Source organism: Somniosus microcephalus, chromosome 6 (genome assembly GCF_052327205.1).
Source record: "Somniosus microcephalus isolate GS21.2 chromosome 6, FLI_Smic_1.0, whole genome shotgun sequence".
NCBI classification, from domain to species: domain Eukaryota; kingdom Metazoa; phylum Chordata; class Chondrichthyes; order Squaliformes; family Somniosidae; genus Somniosus; species Somniosus microcephalus.
In genome coordinates, this window is record NC_140992.1 from 78228044 (window position 1) to 78246755 (window position 18712).

Consider the following 18712-nt stretch of genomic DNA (forward strand, 5'->3'; position numbering starts at 1 on the left):
TGCCTTTACTGACCCCAACACCAGGTCCCCGTGATTAAGCAAATGACCCAGATGAGTACGGCAATAGTACTGTTGATTAGTGTTCATCTCAGATGTTTTCTGTACCCAGACCTCAGCCAATGTATGCTAGAATAAAATTTGAAAGAATGTTATGAATAAAATCACAACTTAGCAGTCTGAAAAAAGTTCACATTTTGACAAAGAAATACTTTCTCCAGAAGATTCTTTTTAGCTACAAGGAAACAAAAAGGTGCTGCAATTCATTATATTTTTACCTATTACTTTGTAATATTTAAGATTACCAAAATATTCAGAAAGAAGTCCTGCAAATTTTATGTATCTGCAAAAATACAAGCTGAGAAAGCTATAAAATATAAAAGAGCATACAAATTATTTGAACCCATTTATTCTATTTATATCGAAATGCATACAATTGTTTCATGTACTGCATTAAAAAATTAGAACATTCTTTATAGCAGAGTAGTGTAACCTTCTCCTTCCCCTTCCACAGAGAAGATTACTGTGGAATACCAGCTGAGCACCAGCACAGTTTATTTTAAAATACAATTGGTAGCGTTGAAGAAAGTAGCAACACAATATCATAATTTATGAAGAACGTGAAAAGCAGCATTGCAGTGTCAGATGATGCTCTTGCCCTAAACTAGGGGCCAAAGTTTTATTTGCTTGCAGTGATGCCTAATCCAAAACCTTTTTAATTGGTGCTCGGTTGTGCTACTGGTGAGTAAACCTTCACTTGAGAAGAAAAAGAGGGAAGCATTGCTGATTCAGTCACCAGAAGGCAATGACATTTAGATTATGGGATGCAGTATTTTTGACTTCCATGCTAGGTCAGAGTAACAAAAGGTATAGACAGAAAAATCAAAATAAGGAACAAAAAAAAAGATACACAGCTGCGTTTTCTAACAAGTTTTAAAACCTTGCTTTCAGCATACAAGTTAACAAATAAAATTTATGGAAAAAACACAACATACTGTATACCCAAAGTACTGGCAAATCAACAGCAAGTTTCAATTATTAGAACAAAAGCAAAATACTGCAGATGCTGGAAATCTGAAATAAAAACAGAAAATGCTGGAAATACTCAGCCGGTCAGACAGCATCTGTGGAGAGAGAAACAGAGTTAACGCTTCAGGCCGATGACCCTTCGTTAGAACTGGTCATCGACGAAGGATCATCGACCTGAAACGTTAACTCTGTTTCTCTCTCCACAGATGCTGTCTGACCTGCTGAGTATTTCCAGCACTTTGTGTGTCAATTATTAGAAAATGTTTGCAACATTTTGATTTTGGATCTTTTCTTTAAGTGCACATACAATAATCTGAACAACTTATTTCAATAGAATTTCTAAAAAGCTTTCATTACAAAACATCAGAATTGTGAAATCATTTGCTATTTTACAGATGGTAAAATTGAGGTTGTCTAATTTTTGGTCAGGGGCTGCTCTCAAAACTCTTGGGAACTGTAACACATTGTGGGTTGGTGAAGCTGAAGGCGATGTCAAATGTCAACAGCCCAAGTTGCGATTTTCAGTCATGAGCCAGCCACATAATCAAGCACTTGCCCATCAACAGAGACAGTTAAAACCAGCAAGCTGCATCCAGTGATAGTCTGTCTGCTGTATAATCCCAGTTTGCTGTCCTATTACTGATGATGTGGCACTTTTGAGTGACTGACTGTTAGGAGACCCTAACTCAGTTGCTCTGTTAACCACAAGAAATGATTTCAGCCATCGTGTATCAAAAATTACCTGGAAAAGGTGGTCTCACACCTCAAAAGATAGGATTTAGTTGAATGATGAAAGCAGCTGGTGTAAAGCCAGACCAAAAAAAAGTTAAGCTTTTAAAGTTCAAACAAATTCAGATAGCCTATCATAAGCTTTTAAAGTTCAAACAAATTCAGATAGCCTATCAACTCACCCATGATTGAAAAAAATGAATCACATATCAACTATTTCAACAATTTAAAAAAATCCACACAGATGGTAGGAAGATGGTGATCAATGCCCCTTTCACGTGTTTGAGTGGGTGTGGAGTCCTGCATTCCCCTTCAGAAAGCTCCAAGCAAGAAATGGATATGTGGCTTCCACTTACATTATTGTGAAATCTTCAGTGCAGTACAAATTATTAATATATACTTGTCTCACCATCTCTCTATTACTCCTTTTCTCTTTTGTGGTCATTTTATTTATTCTCTTACTCTGTCTAAAAGGTCTATAGGTTTAATAGGCTTCCATTAATAAACATTTCTATACCAAGAGACATTTTTGCTGTACTGCATGATTAGTTAATTCCTAGAACATCAAATACTTAATTGAATTGCCCACTACAAAAAGCAGCAGTGCAGCCAAGCTGGTCATTGCCATCCAAAAGGCAGTTTCTTTAAATCTACACATTCAAGACAGAAAATGTTAAATTTCAAATCCCTTAGCATTTACTAGAATATTAAACAAGACACCCACATGCACTTGATGCACTGAATTTAAGGTAGACTTGTTTTAACTACGCAACAAAGGTCTACTTGATTACTGTGAAGCTGGCTGCTCAAAATAGTAAAGCATACGTTAAGGAAGTCTGCAAATTTTTAGAGTAGTAAAATCTCTCAATAATTGAATTTGCAGTTGTTTAACCAAGCTTTAACATCACCCCAAAGACCAGCCAATGTGAGAAAAAGTATCTAATATATGTAAAGACGGTAGAGCACTAATGAATGCCTGCTAGATTGGAAGAACCTGAATGCTTTTATTTATTCTTTCAATAATTCTGACATGAATATGGAAAACTCCATTTTTGCAAAAATTGCTTTCTACAAAAGAACTTTCTTAGACCCCCAAGCAGAATATTTCACTCCTCTTCATAGATTATCTGTTTACTTACTCTGGTGGATTTTGTGCCTGTACCAGGAACATGCTTGCAGTCTCCAACTGTGTCAATATCCATGACAATAAACTCCTCCAGCTGCCCAGGTTGATGCAGGTTGTAAAAGGGATAGCGCCAATATGTAGAGCCATCAATTTCAGCAACTACAAGTAATAAAAAAGATAAATTAGGACACTTCAGCCCTATCTATTGCGCTGCTTATTTCCTATTGCCACTGAAAAAATACAGCTATTATAATTACAAAAGCAGCTTTAAAAACTATAAGCAACACAGCTGATTTGGAGTAGAGGACAATGTTAACACGGGATTCAGATGAGAAATTGAGAGAAAGTGATGCTCAGGTAACAAAGTATTGTAGCCAGCTATTGTTTTCAATATCTACAGCCACTTTAATCCAAGTTTATTTTACTACTGCCCACATGGACTGTTCAAATCCACCTATAGTAGCCTGCATCATACAACAGAAGAAAAAGTTGTCATTACTTGCTGTAGCATATTACACAGTAAATTATCTTGCATTAGAAAACAGTTTTACTGGAGTGGAGCCAGAGTTAATCTACAAGAAAAATATTCACTCGCACTTTATTGTTCTATACAAAAATTTACATCACAACAAACACGGTGGCATAGTGGTTAGCACTGTTGCCTCACAGCGCCAGGGACCCGGGTTCAAATCCGGCCTCGGGCGACTGTCTGTGTGGAGTTTGCACATTCTTCCCGTGTCTGCGTGGGTTTCCTCCGGGTGCTCCGGTTTCCTCCCACAGTCCAAAGATGTGCGGGTTAGGTTGATTTGGCTATGATAAATTGACCCTTAGTGTTAGGGGATTAAATACGTGGGGTTACGGGGATAGGGTGGGATATGTGTCGGTGCAGGCTCGATGGGCCGAAATGGCCTCTATCTGCACTGTGGGGATTCTGTGATTCTGTGATTTTTCTACGGCTAGTAGAAATGAAGAAAAATTGCAGCGATGTCTGTAGTACACACAAACACCTTCAATGCAGCAACTGAAGTCTACAGAATGCAAGTGTGCATTAATTTAAGTACTACTGTACAAGCCTTGTTTTCATTAACAGTTAAACCCAAAAACAGACCATCTTAAATAATTTTACCACCCAGTAAAGATCCACTTGTTCAAATTCAATGCATCATGTGCAGATATAAATATAGTAGGATAATCCTGCATCATTACCATAGCAGTACTGGCATTATGTAATGGACAAACAAAATTCAGGATATACCCACAAATATAACAAAGAAAAACAGAAAAAACACACAATTGCACCATGACAATGAAAACACATTTTCTTTAGTTAGTTTACATTAACAAATACAGGCAGCATCTGTCAAGACAGGACGGTAGAGTTAGCGTTTCAGATCGATGACCTGGTTCTGACGAGTGGTCATCAAGCTGAAATATTAACCCTACCTTCCTTACCCAACACAAGAAGCTGCCTAACCTGCTGAGTGTTTCCAGCATTTTGTTTTTATTTCAGATTTCCAGCAACTGCAGTATTTTATTTTTTGTCAGCATTATTCCTGTTCTCACCTGAAGTAGTGATTCATGATGGAATATAGTTTCATGGGCACTGATACTCCTACAATAATTCACCCAAGTGGATATTCATATTGGAATGCCAGCTAGCTTTAAAATCACAGCAGGGGCATCAGAGCCAACCTTGGCCCCGTCTTCATGAACATCTACACACACTTTCCAGCAAAATGGATTGGGAATTGAGACTGATTTTAAACCTAACCTAGACCAGAGACATCAGGGGTAACTGTAATATTCACACTGCTGCCCTGGATGAGATCACTCACTCAGCACAAATCATTGAGTAAATGCACTGAGCCATATAAACTAGGAGGGTCCTAGAGCCATCTCATTATGTACTAACCGCATAATCACTCAGTAGCCCACTTAAAATCAGTCACTATTCTGCATTATGTCATAATCAGCTCTAAATTGTACCTTTTTATGAGCATTGCTTTCAATGATTAGCAGTTTTTCAACACTCGGTCTTCCCTACAATGCAATTGTGATGTTATGCTTCACCAGTTTAAATTATTCACTGCAAAATTACATTTCTTTTACAGGGAATTAAAAGCTGACATACATATACATTCAAGCTGTGCTCTCGGTTTGTGATAGTCAGAATCCCTCCGTTAGATTACAACCTTGAAGCTATCTCCACAGCATTCTTGGATGATAGGCACAACGAATCATCAATGCTACATTCTAACTGCAATTCCACACATCGCCTCTAACAAGAAACAGCTTACTTTGCAGATTTGAAAGTATGTAGCATCTCTTCAGTTATGTAAAATACCTATAATGTCCTCTGCGGAAAAAGTTAAAATTCAAAGATAAGTTTACTTTTAAAGTGGACCTCTCCCACGGCTGAGCATTTAAATTGCAGCCACAACCCAGTCAATGTTCGAGGACTTCTATTGCCAGTGGAAGACCGTTCCTCCCATCAAGCAGCTTAGCCTCAACAAATTCAAAGACGGGTTAGTGAAGTTTGAGTTCATTGTTATCATCATGAATGCCCAAAGCAACATAAGGTTACTGACATACCTCTGCTAAGTTTCCAAAGGCATTGTATTTCTCTTGATTGCAACTATCTTCTTTCCAACGTTTAATAAAAAGCCAGGCCAGACCATGGGAATTCTGCCCGCCCACCCCACACTGGAGAAATTTCAGATCCATGGGGAGGGGAGGTTAGTTTACCATAACCCCACTCCCCACCAGGAAAAGAAAATTACACCTGGAGGAGGGAAGACTACTTCACCACAACCCCTATCCACCCGCTGAGCACGTTTGTTGGCCCTCTCTGCCTTTCTTCCCCCATACTCTCCAAACAGTTCTCTCTCTCCCCTCCTTCGTCCTCATCAGGTGTCCACCTTCCCCTATTCTCCTCCACTCCCCACCCGTGTCCCCTCGGACTGATCTGTAAACTGCATTTGGTCTTGATTCTCCATGTGTAATGCACTGGGAGATTAACAAAAATTTCACTTAGACTTGAAATGCTACACTTTTATTGAACTAAAGCCACAAATCACATTTAGAACTGTGATTTGGATTCTCTTCCTCTCTTATTATTTTCACTCTTCCCATTTTCCAGGTTACACTCCTCCACCCAAGAGGGCAGGACAGTCTAGAAAACCACTGCTCCATGGCTGCAGTCAACTCCATTGTGATCAACCACTGGTTAATACCAAATGGAGTTGAGTGGGCCACCAGATCACCGACTAATTTACTGCAGTGCTAAAATGTGGAAACAAATACCATCAACAAACCCTCCAACTCAGTCCCTGTAGGCAGCATATATTCATGAAAACAATCATTTTCCAATATTACAGCACAAATATGAAGCAAAGGTGCTGTAGAAACTTACTCTGCAAGCTGTTAGGATCAATGAGGTGAATAGTACTGGTCACACGAACACACACACAGATCTGACTCATGTTTCCAAGGCTCTGTGCTAGTCGTGGCGACAAGCATACTAAATTGTCCTGTAAAAGAGGGAAATAAAGATTTTAACCATATAGACATGTAATGCCTTTGCTGTGAAATGTTTTGGTGGAACATTTCTACTACTTCATTATTGTTCAGGTTTAAAACTGAGCCACTAGATGTATCTGCTACTTTATGACCACTAATGTATCAATTTTTTTAATGTACGGTATTACAGGAAACTCTTTTATCCGGCACCGACGGGACCGGCATGGTGCCGGTTTATCAAAAAGTCCGGATTACAGAGTTATAGTTAAAAGGTACGAGAGCGCCATACACAGCAACAAATCCAGGCTTCCCTGTTGCTTAGCAACAGCTGCAGGAACCCCGGCCACAGACCAAGCGTCCCTGTTGCTTAGCAACAAGTGCAGAAACCCCCGATTACACAGCCAAGAATCAAGAAACGGCCACTAATATGAAGAAAAACTTAACTGAACCTACTCCTGAATTTTGCCGGTTAACCGAGATTTCCGGTTTGGGTGCCGGTAAATCGAGAATTTCCTGTATGTTCATGTGAGCTGTCTTGTTTACCTTCCCTTTCAAAATTCTGTTTTAAGTCTTTGTGCTGACATTAATGATCAGTGCACTTGGTAAAATGTTCATACTGAATGATTACTAACTGCAGTATAATCAGTGCATGCTTAGAATTAATAGTTGCTAGAAAACAACAGTGTAATTATGGAAATTTATTCCCCAGATTGCTGACAGGTCCAGGAAAGTGACAAACCTCTTGGACTAGGCCACCCATATACTCTGATGCTGAAATATTATAGTAATAAAGCTTTCACCATCAGGAACAGCTTTATTACAGTAATATTATTCATATAGAACTAACAACTTTTTATATAATACAAAAAACACTCATTCCTAAGAGCAGTATGGGAGGTACAAAGGTGTGTTAATTTTTCTTATTTTTCTTATTCATTCCAATCACAAAACCACGTTTTAAAAAAAGCGTAGCATGAAGAGTTAAATATTATTAGTATGCCAACTTTACACAATTGGAAGGCCTGCTCTACAGTGACATTGAGCTTTTTTTTTGGAAGTCACCCCAATGAAGCATCCATACTCGAAGATTAAACAAAACTATGAAGCGCCTTAAACACATTTTCATAGCAGTGACACTTAAGCATTGTTTTTAAGCAAGCATTATTTCTCACCTTACAGACTGGAACAATTTCCACAGAGAAGGTACTTTTGTAATTGTAATTGTTAGTGTGGACATCATGGGAAATTAGACGCTGAGATGCCTTGTACCTTCAAAAAACATAATACAAATGTTTGTTTTTGGATACACAAAAAACATAAGCCCAATGTATTTTCCAAAAAATTAATTCACTTTATGCATTGTACTAATATCTTCTGGAGACAGACAGGCTAGTCCAAGAATCTGCATCGTGTACTATTTTTAAGGTGATCTGCATATAAGGCAACCTTTCAACTTTCCAGCCAAAAAAACTGAGGTTGGACAAAAATGAACCTTGAGGCCAGCATTCAAAGAGTGAAGGCTTTGGCCAGTCCCACTCCATTTTATCCAGGGGTGACCCGCCATAATGTCAAGTATAACTGGCAAGTACAACAACTGCCTTTAATGTAGAAAAATGTCCCAAGGTGCTTTAGAGAAGTGCAATCAGCCAAAGAATGAGATATTAGGAGGTGACCACAAGCTGGATTATAAGTAGGGTCATAAAAGGAGTAGAAGGTTTAGGGAGGGTGCACAATGGGAGGCCGACCAGAAGAGTATTAGAATAGTTGAGTCTGGAGGTGACAATGGCATGGATAAAGGCTTCAGCATCAGATGGCCGGAGGCAGGAGTGAAACCGGGTGATATTATGGAGGTGAAAGTAGGCGGTCTTTTTAATGCAGATTTGAGAAGATGGGACGCCACAGTGGTTATTCCTACCAACGGCGTCATAGACAGACATATTTGCAGCAGATAGAGTGGTAAGGACGAGCTCAAGTAGGTCATTCCCTCATGTTGGCCCTCTCACCACCTGCCGCAAGGTCAGTCTGGCAGCTATGTCTTTCAGGATTCGGCCAGCTCAGTCAATGGTGGTAGTACCATTGAAGTTCTCCAGCCAGAATACATTCTGTGGTCTTGCTAGCCTCAATGTTTCCTCCAAGTGGTGTTCAGCATGGAAGAGTATTGATTCATTAGTGGAGAGTGGGCAGGCTTTATTCTTATATTTTGCAATGGTTTTGATACAACTTAGTGGCTTGCTAAGCCACTTCAGAGTGCAATTAAGAGTCAACCACGTTGGTGGTGGACTGGAGTCACATATAGGCTAGGCCAAGGAAAGACAGCAGGTTTTCTTCCCTAAAGGATGCTCAGCTCAGGGTTGATTAGGACACTGAAATTGCAAACAATCTGGTTCAGCCTGAGACAATGACCAGGAAGGTGATGAAATCGTTGGCACGGGTACAGTGTTTATAGCAGGGACCAAAGACAGTGGCTTATGTCTTTCCAATGTTTAATTGAAGGAAACTACAGCTTATCTACAACTGGATATCATACATGTGGAATCTGACCACATGTCTGCAATAATGTCGCCAAAGAGCAGCATGCAGACAAGGAAGAAGGGGCCAAAGATAGGTCCTTGGGGAGACTCCAGAGGCAACAGTGTCAGGGCGGGAGGAGTCATTGCTGGAAATGCTCTGGCTACAACTGGATAGGCAATAACAGAACCAAGTGTGGGAAGATCCACTGAGCTGGATAAGAATGGTGTAGTTGATGGCATCAAAGGCTGCAGAAAAGTCAAGGAAGAATAGCAGGATTAGGGCAGTTTTGAAGGCTGTGGCAGGGACAGAATCCTGATTGGACAGAGTTAAACAGGTAGTTGTGAGAAAGATGAGCACAGATTTGTAAGGCACAGCATGAACAAGGACATCGAGAGGAAAGGGAGATTGAAGCGGGGGCAGTGGTTTTCAAGAGGTTAATGGTGGGTTATTTTGGAGGACATGAGGGGAAATGGGAGAGATTTTAGAGAAAGATTCGGGTTCCGGGCTTGGGAATGAACGATGGGGACCGCAGCAGAATGGATAAGCTCCTTGCATTTACTGTTGGAAGTGAGGACGGAAGGGGCAGGGGAAGAGAGGTTTAAATCCCCAGGGCCCGATAATCTACATCCTAGGGTACTTAAGGAAGTGGCCCTAGAAATAGTACAGGAAACTCTTTTTTATCCGGCACTGACGGGACAGGCGTGGTGCCGGTTTATCAAAAAGTCCAGATTACAGAGAGGTATAGTTAAAAGGTACAAGAGCTCCGCACACAGCAACAAATCCAGGCTTCCCTGTTGCTTAGCAACAGGTGCAGGAACCCCAGCCACAGACCAAGCGTCCCTGTTGCTTAGCAACAAGTGCAGGAACCCCGATTACACAGCCACAGATCCAGGAACGGCCACTAATACGAAGTAAAACTTACCTGAACCTACTCCTGAATTTTGCCGGTTAACAGAGATTTCCGGTTATTTAGGTGCCGGTAAATCGAGTTTCCTGTAGATGCATTGCTGGTCATCGTCCAAAATTCTATAGACTCTGGCACAGTTCCCATGGATTGAAGGATAGCTAATGTAACCCCACTATTTAAAAAAGGGAAAATGCTAGAGTCCATTATAAAAGATGTAATAGCACAGCACTTGGAAAACAGTGACAGGATCGGACAAAGTCAACATGGATTTACAAAAGGTAAATCATGCTTGACTAATCTACTGGAATTTTTTGAGGATGTAACTGGTAGAATAGATAAGGGAGAACCAGTGGATGTGGTGTATTTGGACTTTCAGAAGGCTTTCGATAAGGTCCCGCATAAGAGATTAGCGTGTAAAGTTAAAGCACATGGGATTGGGGGTGAGGTACTGACTTGGATAGTGAACTGGTTGGCAGACAGAAAGCAAAGAGTTGGAATAAACGGGTCTTTTTCTGAGTGGCCGGCAGTGACTAGTGGGGTACCGCAGGGATCGGTGCTAGGACCCCAGCTATTCACAATGTATATATTAATGATCTAGACGAGGGAACTAGATGTAATATCTCCAAGTTTGCAGACGACACAAAGCTGGGTGGGCGTGTGTGCTGTGAGGAGGATGCACAGAAACTCCAGTATGATTTGGACAGGTTGGGTGATTGGGCAGATGCAGTATAATGTGGATAAATGCGAGGTTATCCACTTTGGTGGCAAAAACAGGAAGGCAGATTATTATCTGAACGGCAATAGATTAGGAGAAGGGGAAGTGCAACGAGACCTGGGTGTCCTTGTGCACCAGTCGCTGAAGGTAAGCATGCAGGTGCAGCAGGTGGTTAAGGCGGCAAATGGTATGTTGGCCTTCATAGCGAGAGGATTCGAGTACAGGAGCAGGGATGTCTTGCTGCAGTTTTACAGGGCCTTGGAGAGACCACACCTTGAGTATTGTGTGCAGTTTTGGTCACCTTATCTGAGGAAGGATGTTCTTGCCATGGAGGGAGTGCAGTGAAGGTTCACCAGACTGATATCTGGGATGGCAGGAATGACTTATGAGGAGAGATTGGGTCAATTGGGCTTATATTCACTGGAGTTTATAAGAATGAGGGGGGATCTCATCGAAACTTATAAAATTCTAACAGGACTAGACGCAGGAAGGATGTTCCCGATGGCGGGGGAGTCCAGAACCAGCGGTCACAATCTAAAGAGAAGGGGTAAGCCATTTAGGACTGAGATGAGGAGGAATTTCTTCACCCAGAGAGTGGTGAACCTGTGGAATTCTCTACCACAAAAGGCAGTTGAGGCCAATTCACTAAATATGTTCAAGGAGTTAGATATATTTCTTAAGGCTAAAGGGATCAAGGGATATGGGGAGAAAGCAGGGACAGGGGACTGAATTTGGATGATCAGCCATGATCTCATTAAATGGCAGAGCAGGCTTGAGGGGCCGAATGGCCTACTCCTGCTCCTATCTTCTATGGTTCTATGTAAAGAAATTATTCGTACGGGGGTTGGGGGGGGGGGGGGGGGGGCGGGGGGGAAAAGAAGCCAGGGGTTAAATTTACTGTTCAGGGTAGTCCTCCAGTTGTGGGTGGTTTATGCACAGGAGAATGAAGTCCAAAAGCACTTGTTATGCTCCAGCCAGATCACTAAACCAGTGCGTTGCAGATATACTCAAGTCGGTGAGGTGGCGAGGTTAGCAGTGGAGATGCCGAGCAGGAAGGTCAACAATAAGAGTTGGGGTAGCTTGGGTTGCTGCTCACAAGTACAGTACTCAACCTCCACTTTGTGCAGCGCCAGTCTTTTCTTCAACTTAATTTTCATATTTGACAATACCTTCTACTTAAACCCTTCAAAAGCGGCATGTCATGCCTAAACCTCTCTGCCAGAGTACCTCTCTTTCCTCCTTTAAGACGCTCCTTAAAACTTACCTCTTTGACCAAGCTTTTGATCACCTGCCCTAATTTATCCTTATGTGGATCAGTGTCATATTTTTTGTCTTAAAATACTCCTGTGAAGCACCTTGGGACATTTTACTACATTAAAGGCGCTATATAAATACAAGTTGTTGTTGCTGTTGTATGTGGACATGTGCAGTTTACAGTCCTATTTCTTCAATATTCTACTGATATAGACAAAAAAAATTATTTGAAATTCAGTCTTTGTCTTGTCAGTAGCAGAATTGAAATGATCAAATATCTCTTTACACTTGCGTGTTTAATCAGAAGTCACACTGTAGCCGAGCTACTATCTAAATATCATAGGGAAGCCAGTGAATCAAAAGATAAGCACACAGAAAAACTATTAATCCAGGAACAAAAAGCTTTATCCCAGTGAAATATGTACATTTGCTGAAAAGAAAATCAAAATCTGACAATGGATGCGCAGCAATAACTAAAATCACAGTAATACCTGAAAATGTGTTGATCTGGGCTGGAACTCCAGAAGTGAATTAAATTTCTAAACTAAATCAAATGAATATGAAAGACCAGTAAAATATGGCCAAAGAGGAGTACCACAACGATGCAGCGGTCTTCAACAATGAGAAATCTTATTAACTGTAATGCAAACCAACTATTTTCCACTCACGGAGCAAAGCAGAGTGGGAAAAGAATGCCACAACAGATGTGAATCATGCTTCTAAATCACCCACCCAATTGGCCAGTCTCTAAATACAGGCTATTTAAAAACAAATTTTTGATGTGTACAAATTTGCTTCTCCTATTTTTTTCTACTACAGGAAAAAAAAAATTATCCGGCACGGACGGGACCGACGTGGTGCCGGTTCATCAAAAATTCCGGATAACCGAACGCTATAGTAAAAGATACGGAGCAAGCAACAAACCCTGTTGCTTAGCAACAGCTTCAGCACAATGTCCACAAGTTGCAAGCGTCTTTGTAGCTTAGCAACAGCTGCATCCACACCCTTGCACAGCAACACATGGAGGAAGGCAAGTAATAAAAGTTACCTGAACCTACTCCTGAATTTTGCCGGTTAACCGAGATTTCCGGTTATTTCGGTGCCGGTAAATCGAAAGTTTCCTGTGTACTGCACAGTAAATAATTATGGCAGACAGGATTTCCATACAGCACTTTTCCATTAATAAGAGTAGTAACAGACAAGTGAGTGCTCCTTGGAATGAAGATAGGAAACACAGGTGGTAACTTTGCTTCCCGGAAGATTGATACTGACCATTTGACTGCTTTGATGAAAATCTCCTATCTGCTGGTGGTAAGGGTCTTTTATAATGTTAATTTGGGCAGTCTCAATCCAATTCTGAGTGGGCCTGGGCCTACAGCACAAAATTGACAATCTCAGAAGACACAATGCTGAAGGTGGGGAGAAGTAAAATATTGCATCAGTACAGAAGTTACTGCCAAGAAACATTGTTGGAGCAGAGTAGAAAGCGCCAATCATATCATGCCTGACCTGGGAGTACTTGAGGCTAACACCAGGTATCTTTAGAGGGGAAAAAAAAAGGTCCAATCCCCAGCACTATCAACTTAATGTACATAAAAGTCAAAAGAAATGCTATGTCCTCTTTTTCGCTCAGGAATGACACTGTTTCCTCTAGATTAGGTCTATTCAGTCTAGTGACATGCCAAAACTATCTTATGCCAGGGATGGCTTCAAGATTCTGTTGGTGTTTCTTAAAAAATTGCAAGAATTCTCCAAAGGTTGCCCTTTAAAAGGAGACAGCTTTGTCTCTAGGTCAATCAGTAAACGTGAAATTCTTAGCCAGGTAGAACTGTTGTGTCACATATGTTGTGCTGCAAACTAGGTGTAGCAGCTACATCATTAAAGGAATATTTTTGGTTATATCTGTTTTTATATCTCTTGGAAGTTAATTCATTCTTTCTTCCTTTTGTTCCTAATGTAGCATAATGAAAAAGTGTTTGTAAATAACAATTTTAAAAAGGCTTGCCAACTGGTGTAAATTACAGCAAAAAAAAGTTACATTGATCCATACTACCTGCTCTAGTCCCACCCCAAAAAAATCTGTTTTGTGCCCTTTAAACTGAGTGGTGGGCCACTTCTATATAAAAAAATGTATAATAGACAATGAGGCATATTCTTGTTAGTAAACAGCATGTTAGTTTAAAAAAATTGAGTGATCAGAGAAACCTTTTAATGCCACATATATCCTTCACAATTGTTGCTTATTTTTTCCTGCGGTATAATTTCTATACCTACTTGCAAGGAACTGTACACTGCAGGAAGTCCACCATCTTCTGGGCATGTTGCTTGGAACCGTAATAGAAATCCAGACCATCTAAAAATCAAAATTCAGTCTGTGCTGAAGCTAAACTTTTGGTTATTTCAAATTATTCAAACAATCTCAAAAGAAATGGATATACATGAATGAAAATAAGACATGTCAAAACCCTGCACTGCTTTACCCAAACCTTATACATGGCTGAAATTTATCTTTCAAATATATGCAAATGTTAAAAGCAGAAGACGGTTCTTTAAAAACCTACAATTTAATTTTGAAAGTAAATTTTAGTTAGCATAAAGTCTTTGATTTTCCAGCTAATTCCAAACTGCATCTTTCAAACTCTATTTTGGACATCCATTAAATTTTATCTGTTTAACCTTGACATTATATTGTGCAATGATTATCTTATGCGTTCTTAATGATTTCATATACAATTCCTTTGTCTATTATTTTAACCAGACATTAATCTGCTGATTTTAAATGGGTTAATAATGTGGTAAGTTTTTAGAAAACAGGAAATTGAATTGTAGTAAATTTTACTGTAAGCTACTTTTCACCTATATACACACACACATGAGAATTCATAGCTTCCCTTGAAAACTGTTAGTAAAGGCAATATATAACTGAGCCATATGAAGCTGAAAGCCCCAGGTTGAATTTCCAATCTATCTTGAGTTAGCTGATCTCAGCCAGAACAGCAGTGGATGGCAAAATTCTCAGCCCTAATCACTAGCCACTGGCCCCTGCTGGAAAGCATACATGTGTGAACTTTGGGAAAAATGGTACAGGGCTCAGCCTCCAGGGTCAAATAACCTATCATCTCTAGTTCCCCAGACATTCAAATTATGACTTGATTAATGTACAGTTGCCTGTCAAACAAACAGTCAGCTTCATCAAAAGAAAAGGGGCTAAAATTTGTGGGAAAATATAAATACTGAGAATTCTAGGGTATTGCTAATCTAACCAAGGCAAAGAACTAGCTCACAATATTCACTTACCATGGATTTCCTTGACACGAAGCGTGTTTTGATGCAGCTTATGTTTAAGGATTAATTGTTCCAGGTAATAAAAAGTTTTCTTGTGTGACGTCTAAGGAGTAACCAACAGAAACAGGAAGGAAAAACTTTTCATTTAGCCAGAAATAAGATTTTAATATAATTATTTTAAAGTTATATTTTGTGAATAATCTTTACACTGAACTGTTCAAAACAAATAAAATTTCGGATAAGTAAGTCTGGAGTTAAAACCTGCTGCAAGACTTGATAGGGCACTTTTTGAAGACATCTATGGAATGATGGCAGGAGTTTCACTGAAAATATCATACGGATCAAAATTGTGGCAAAAGGTTTCCTCACCAATTATTGCAGGTTAATAGGCACACTTTGCTTGCAGGTCATGTAGTCCAGTACATTTAATTGTAACTGACAGTATTGTGTTTGTATTTATGGTAGTCAACAAGTTAAAATAAATGCTTATGTTAAGAGACAAAGATAACCACATTGTATCACTTTGGAAAACTTGAAATCAATTCTCATTTGTAACAAAAAGGAGGAAAAAGTAGATTTAATAGCTTACTTTCTGAGTATGCTGCTGTGATATTGGTATTACTTGCACAATAGCCTAGGCTTTAAACCTCCACCCTTAATTTTGGCATATCCCTAGCGAGCGGGATTTCTGCCTACCCCTAAAATTTCCATCCTGGACCCGGCCATATTTCCTGCCCAGAGTCATTATCAGAGGAGATTGGCTCCCTGGCCTATGCTGGGGAGCGGTGCCAATCTGGGGGTGGAAACGTGCTGCAGCAGGCCCCAGGAAGAAAGAGACAGCCAGTGCACTTCCTGTGGATTTTTTTTTTTTTTTTTTTTTTAAATTGATGAATTCTGTACATGGCGGTGGACTTCTGTATTTGGTCCAAAGACCCTTCATCAACATCTGAATGCTGGGAACTAATAGCATCCAATGTTAGAATAGCAAAAACGGGAAGAAACAAGTGTTTCTCTCATCCATATTTAATTTACATAGACCCAGCCACACTGTGACCCAAAGGGACCCAATTCCTGGGAGGTGCCGAAGTACGTCCCAAGTAGCTTGTCACCTCTGCCTGCCCCAGATCAGGCAAAAATCGGCGAATAGCCTAGGTCATAAACTTTAAGACACATTCAGAGTAAAAGTACATGAACTAAGGTACCTTTTCAAAAATTATGTTGAAGTTGATGAATTGTTACTTACATTTTACAGTTTTATTGCAGTATTATTCTGCTAAGCATGTTGAAATGTTAAGGCTTTTTAATATTACTTTTACACAGTTAAAACAGCATTTTACTCACCTTCTGTCGGACTTGTACTACTGCTTTCCAATAGTCTTTAGCTTCAACACGGTGGCAATCATCACACATCTGTTGCAGGATGACAAAATCTATCACAAAAACCTGCTGCAAGATTGTTCCACTCATTACCTGCACACAAAACTCGCTGTTAGAAAATTTAAAACAGGTCGAATACTAAATACTGCAATTTAATTGTAGAATTGCAGCCATAAATAATTTCAGTGATGTGCAAGGTCAGGACTGTTTCCTCAGTCAAAGAGTCAAGACACCCAGGAAATACACAGGTAGGCATAGACAGAAGGCTATGAGCAAGCTATCTGGCAACATCATCAGCTAGGGACAATGCATGGCCCAGCCCAAATAAAGGAAAAAAATCTAAAGCTATTGTATGGTATGAAAAACTGAGCACATTATCTACAAGACGTCCATCTCATAAACAAGGCCCTTGCCAACCAACAATCTCATCCTGGATGAGTGCAGCAACACCGTAGGCCTGGCTGAAACCTGGCTCATCAATAAATCACACTTTTCCCCTTCACTATGGCCATCCTGCCCAAATACAGATTCCTTGCTTAAACTCTCATGGAAGCTGTGTGGGGCTCATCTTCACTTATTCCCTTACTTATCTACTTTCAAAAATTTCAAACTTTATCACTTTCCAAATTTCCATTCAAGATCCTTAATGCTTCCCCTCAAGATATTCAATGCAGCAGGGTGAGAATGTTACCTCAGGAAGCAGGTTTTTTTTTTAAAAAAAAAACCACGAACACTTTCCTCTATAGGAAGGTTCCCCAATAAAAAGACAATAAAAGGATAGTTACTATTGTTGAAGAATAACTTTCTTCTCACCTCCTTTTGAATGGTAAGTTTGACCTTTAATCTCTTGGAATGAGGCTCAGTCCAAATAAAGCCTGCATCAATTAGCCGTACCTGAATAAAAGAAGCAATTGATGTTGAAGTTGCAAGCAAAAGTATCCCCGCAATTAACTTTTTCCATTAACAGATTTTCTACACAGAAATGAACAGTACTTTACTTCATACTTAGATTGTATAAAGATTCTAGGATGATGTCTTTGGTGCTCACTCAGTTCATCAAACCTTCCCAAAATGTCACAATACAACATTTATTTTTCCCTCTGCCAATTTTCTCCCCTCTTCTGAAAAAGAGTCAATTCTGCTGGTGTATGCCACAAATAACCCTCCTGAATATTGTCCAAGTGGCAATATTCACGTGAGCATTAACAGTGACCAGTGTGGGAAGGAGGGTGCGTTATAGCTAAGCCCGATATTATTCAAAAATTTACATTTCCAGCACAGTTCAATGGATAGACTTCAGGAACAACAAGCCTGACCAATTTCCACCACCTCCCTGCCCTGCCTCGCCCCACCTCACTCCCCTCTAGAGGAGCTGAAGCCAATTTAGTGCATCTATTGCCAGCCCAGCTGAAATCAGCCAACAGAAGAAACCAGAAATCAAACAGAAGGCCTTCTTGGTCTACATGACTCAGCTATTTAGACATTCGGGGGTTAGTCTAAAAATCACCCAACCCGGAATAGGACTGAACATCTTTCGGGCTTTCATTGACATAGGAGGACAGCCCTTAAAATGGTACTTTTTGTGTTCATCAGGATGAAATTCTCTCCCATTTAATGTTCATGGTCTTTAGTGTATTCGATATAATGTAGTTGAGTTGTGAAGTCAGATGGCGGAATCAAACCTGCCAGCTAGCAGGTAGTTCACTATGGTTATTAGGTATATATTGCGATCAGGAGCCACAGTCCTGTTTAGCATGCATGACCATGTTGATTTTAGTTGCATTTTCTACCAATAGAAAAATTCAGCAGAATCTTAAATAAAACAATTGACATCTTTACAGAATCACTGTACAGAAGTTGATGCCCTACTAGACAACTTCTTCTGTCAGTTTGTCAGTACTCATTGCTTAAATACAAAACATTCAAAAATCAAATAAATAAAGCAACGACTGCATTGACTTTCTTCATTTAAATTAACATTGACATTTCCCAGTTCCACTTCACAAAATTCAGCATCAAAAATTTACCGAAATAGCACTCAGATACAAGATAGAAGCAGGTTTGTATTTTAAAAATGTAAAGTATAAATAGATATTTAATAGAGGGTATGTCAAAAACGCAGGAACCTTTTTAAATTATAGACAATAGGCCTGAATTTGGGGTCGGAGGTGGGGAAGTGCCTCCGATCCACAAATAAAATCGCGCCTACTTTCTGCCTCGAGATCCACGGAGATTCGCGCTCCTGGGCCTCTACGCGTAGACA

General features: G+C 40.0%; 1 protein-coding gene across 1 annotated transcript in view; it reads right to left on the reverse strand.

Moving 5' to 3' along the window:
• Positions 1-18712, reverse strand: part of nmd3 (NMD3 ribosome export adaptor) — a 50675-nt gene that overhangs the window by 16430 nt on the left and 15533 nt on the right. The window contains exons 5-12 of the mRNA XM_085990399.1: positions 17263-17343; positions 16414-16542; positions 15085-15175; positions 14062-14140; positions 7573-7669; positions 6294-6411; positions 2895-3040; positions 14-126 (exon numbers count right to left, since the gene is read on the reverse strand). Coding sequence (XP_085846525.1) covers positions 14-126; positions 2895-3040; positions 6294-6411; positions 7573-7669; positions 14062-14140; positions 15085-15175; positions 16414-16542; positions 17263-17343 — 854 coding nt within the window. The remainder of the gene's footprint in view (positions 1-13; positions 127-2894; positions 3041-6293; positions 6412-7572; positions 7670-14061; positions 14141-15084; positions 15176-16413; positions 16543-17262; positions 17344-18712) is intronic.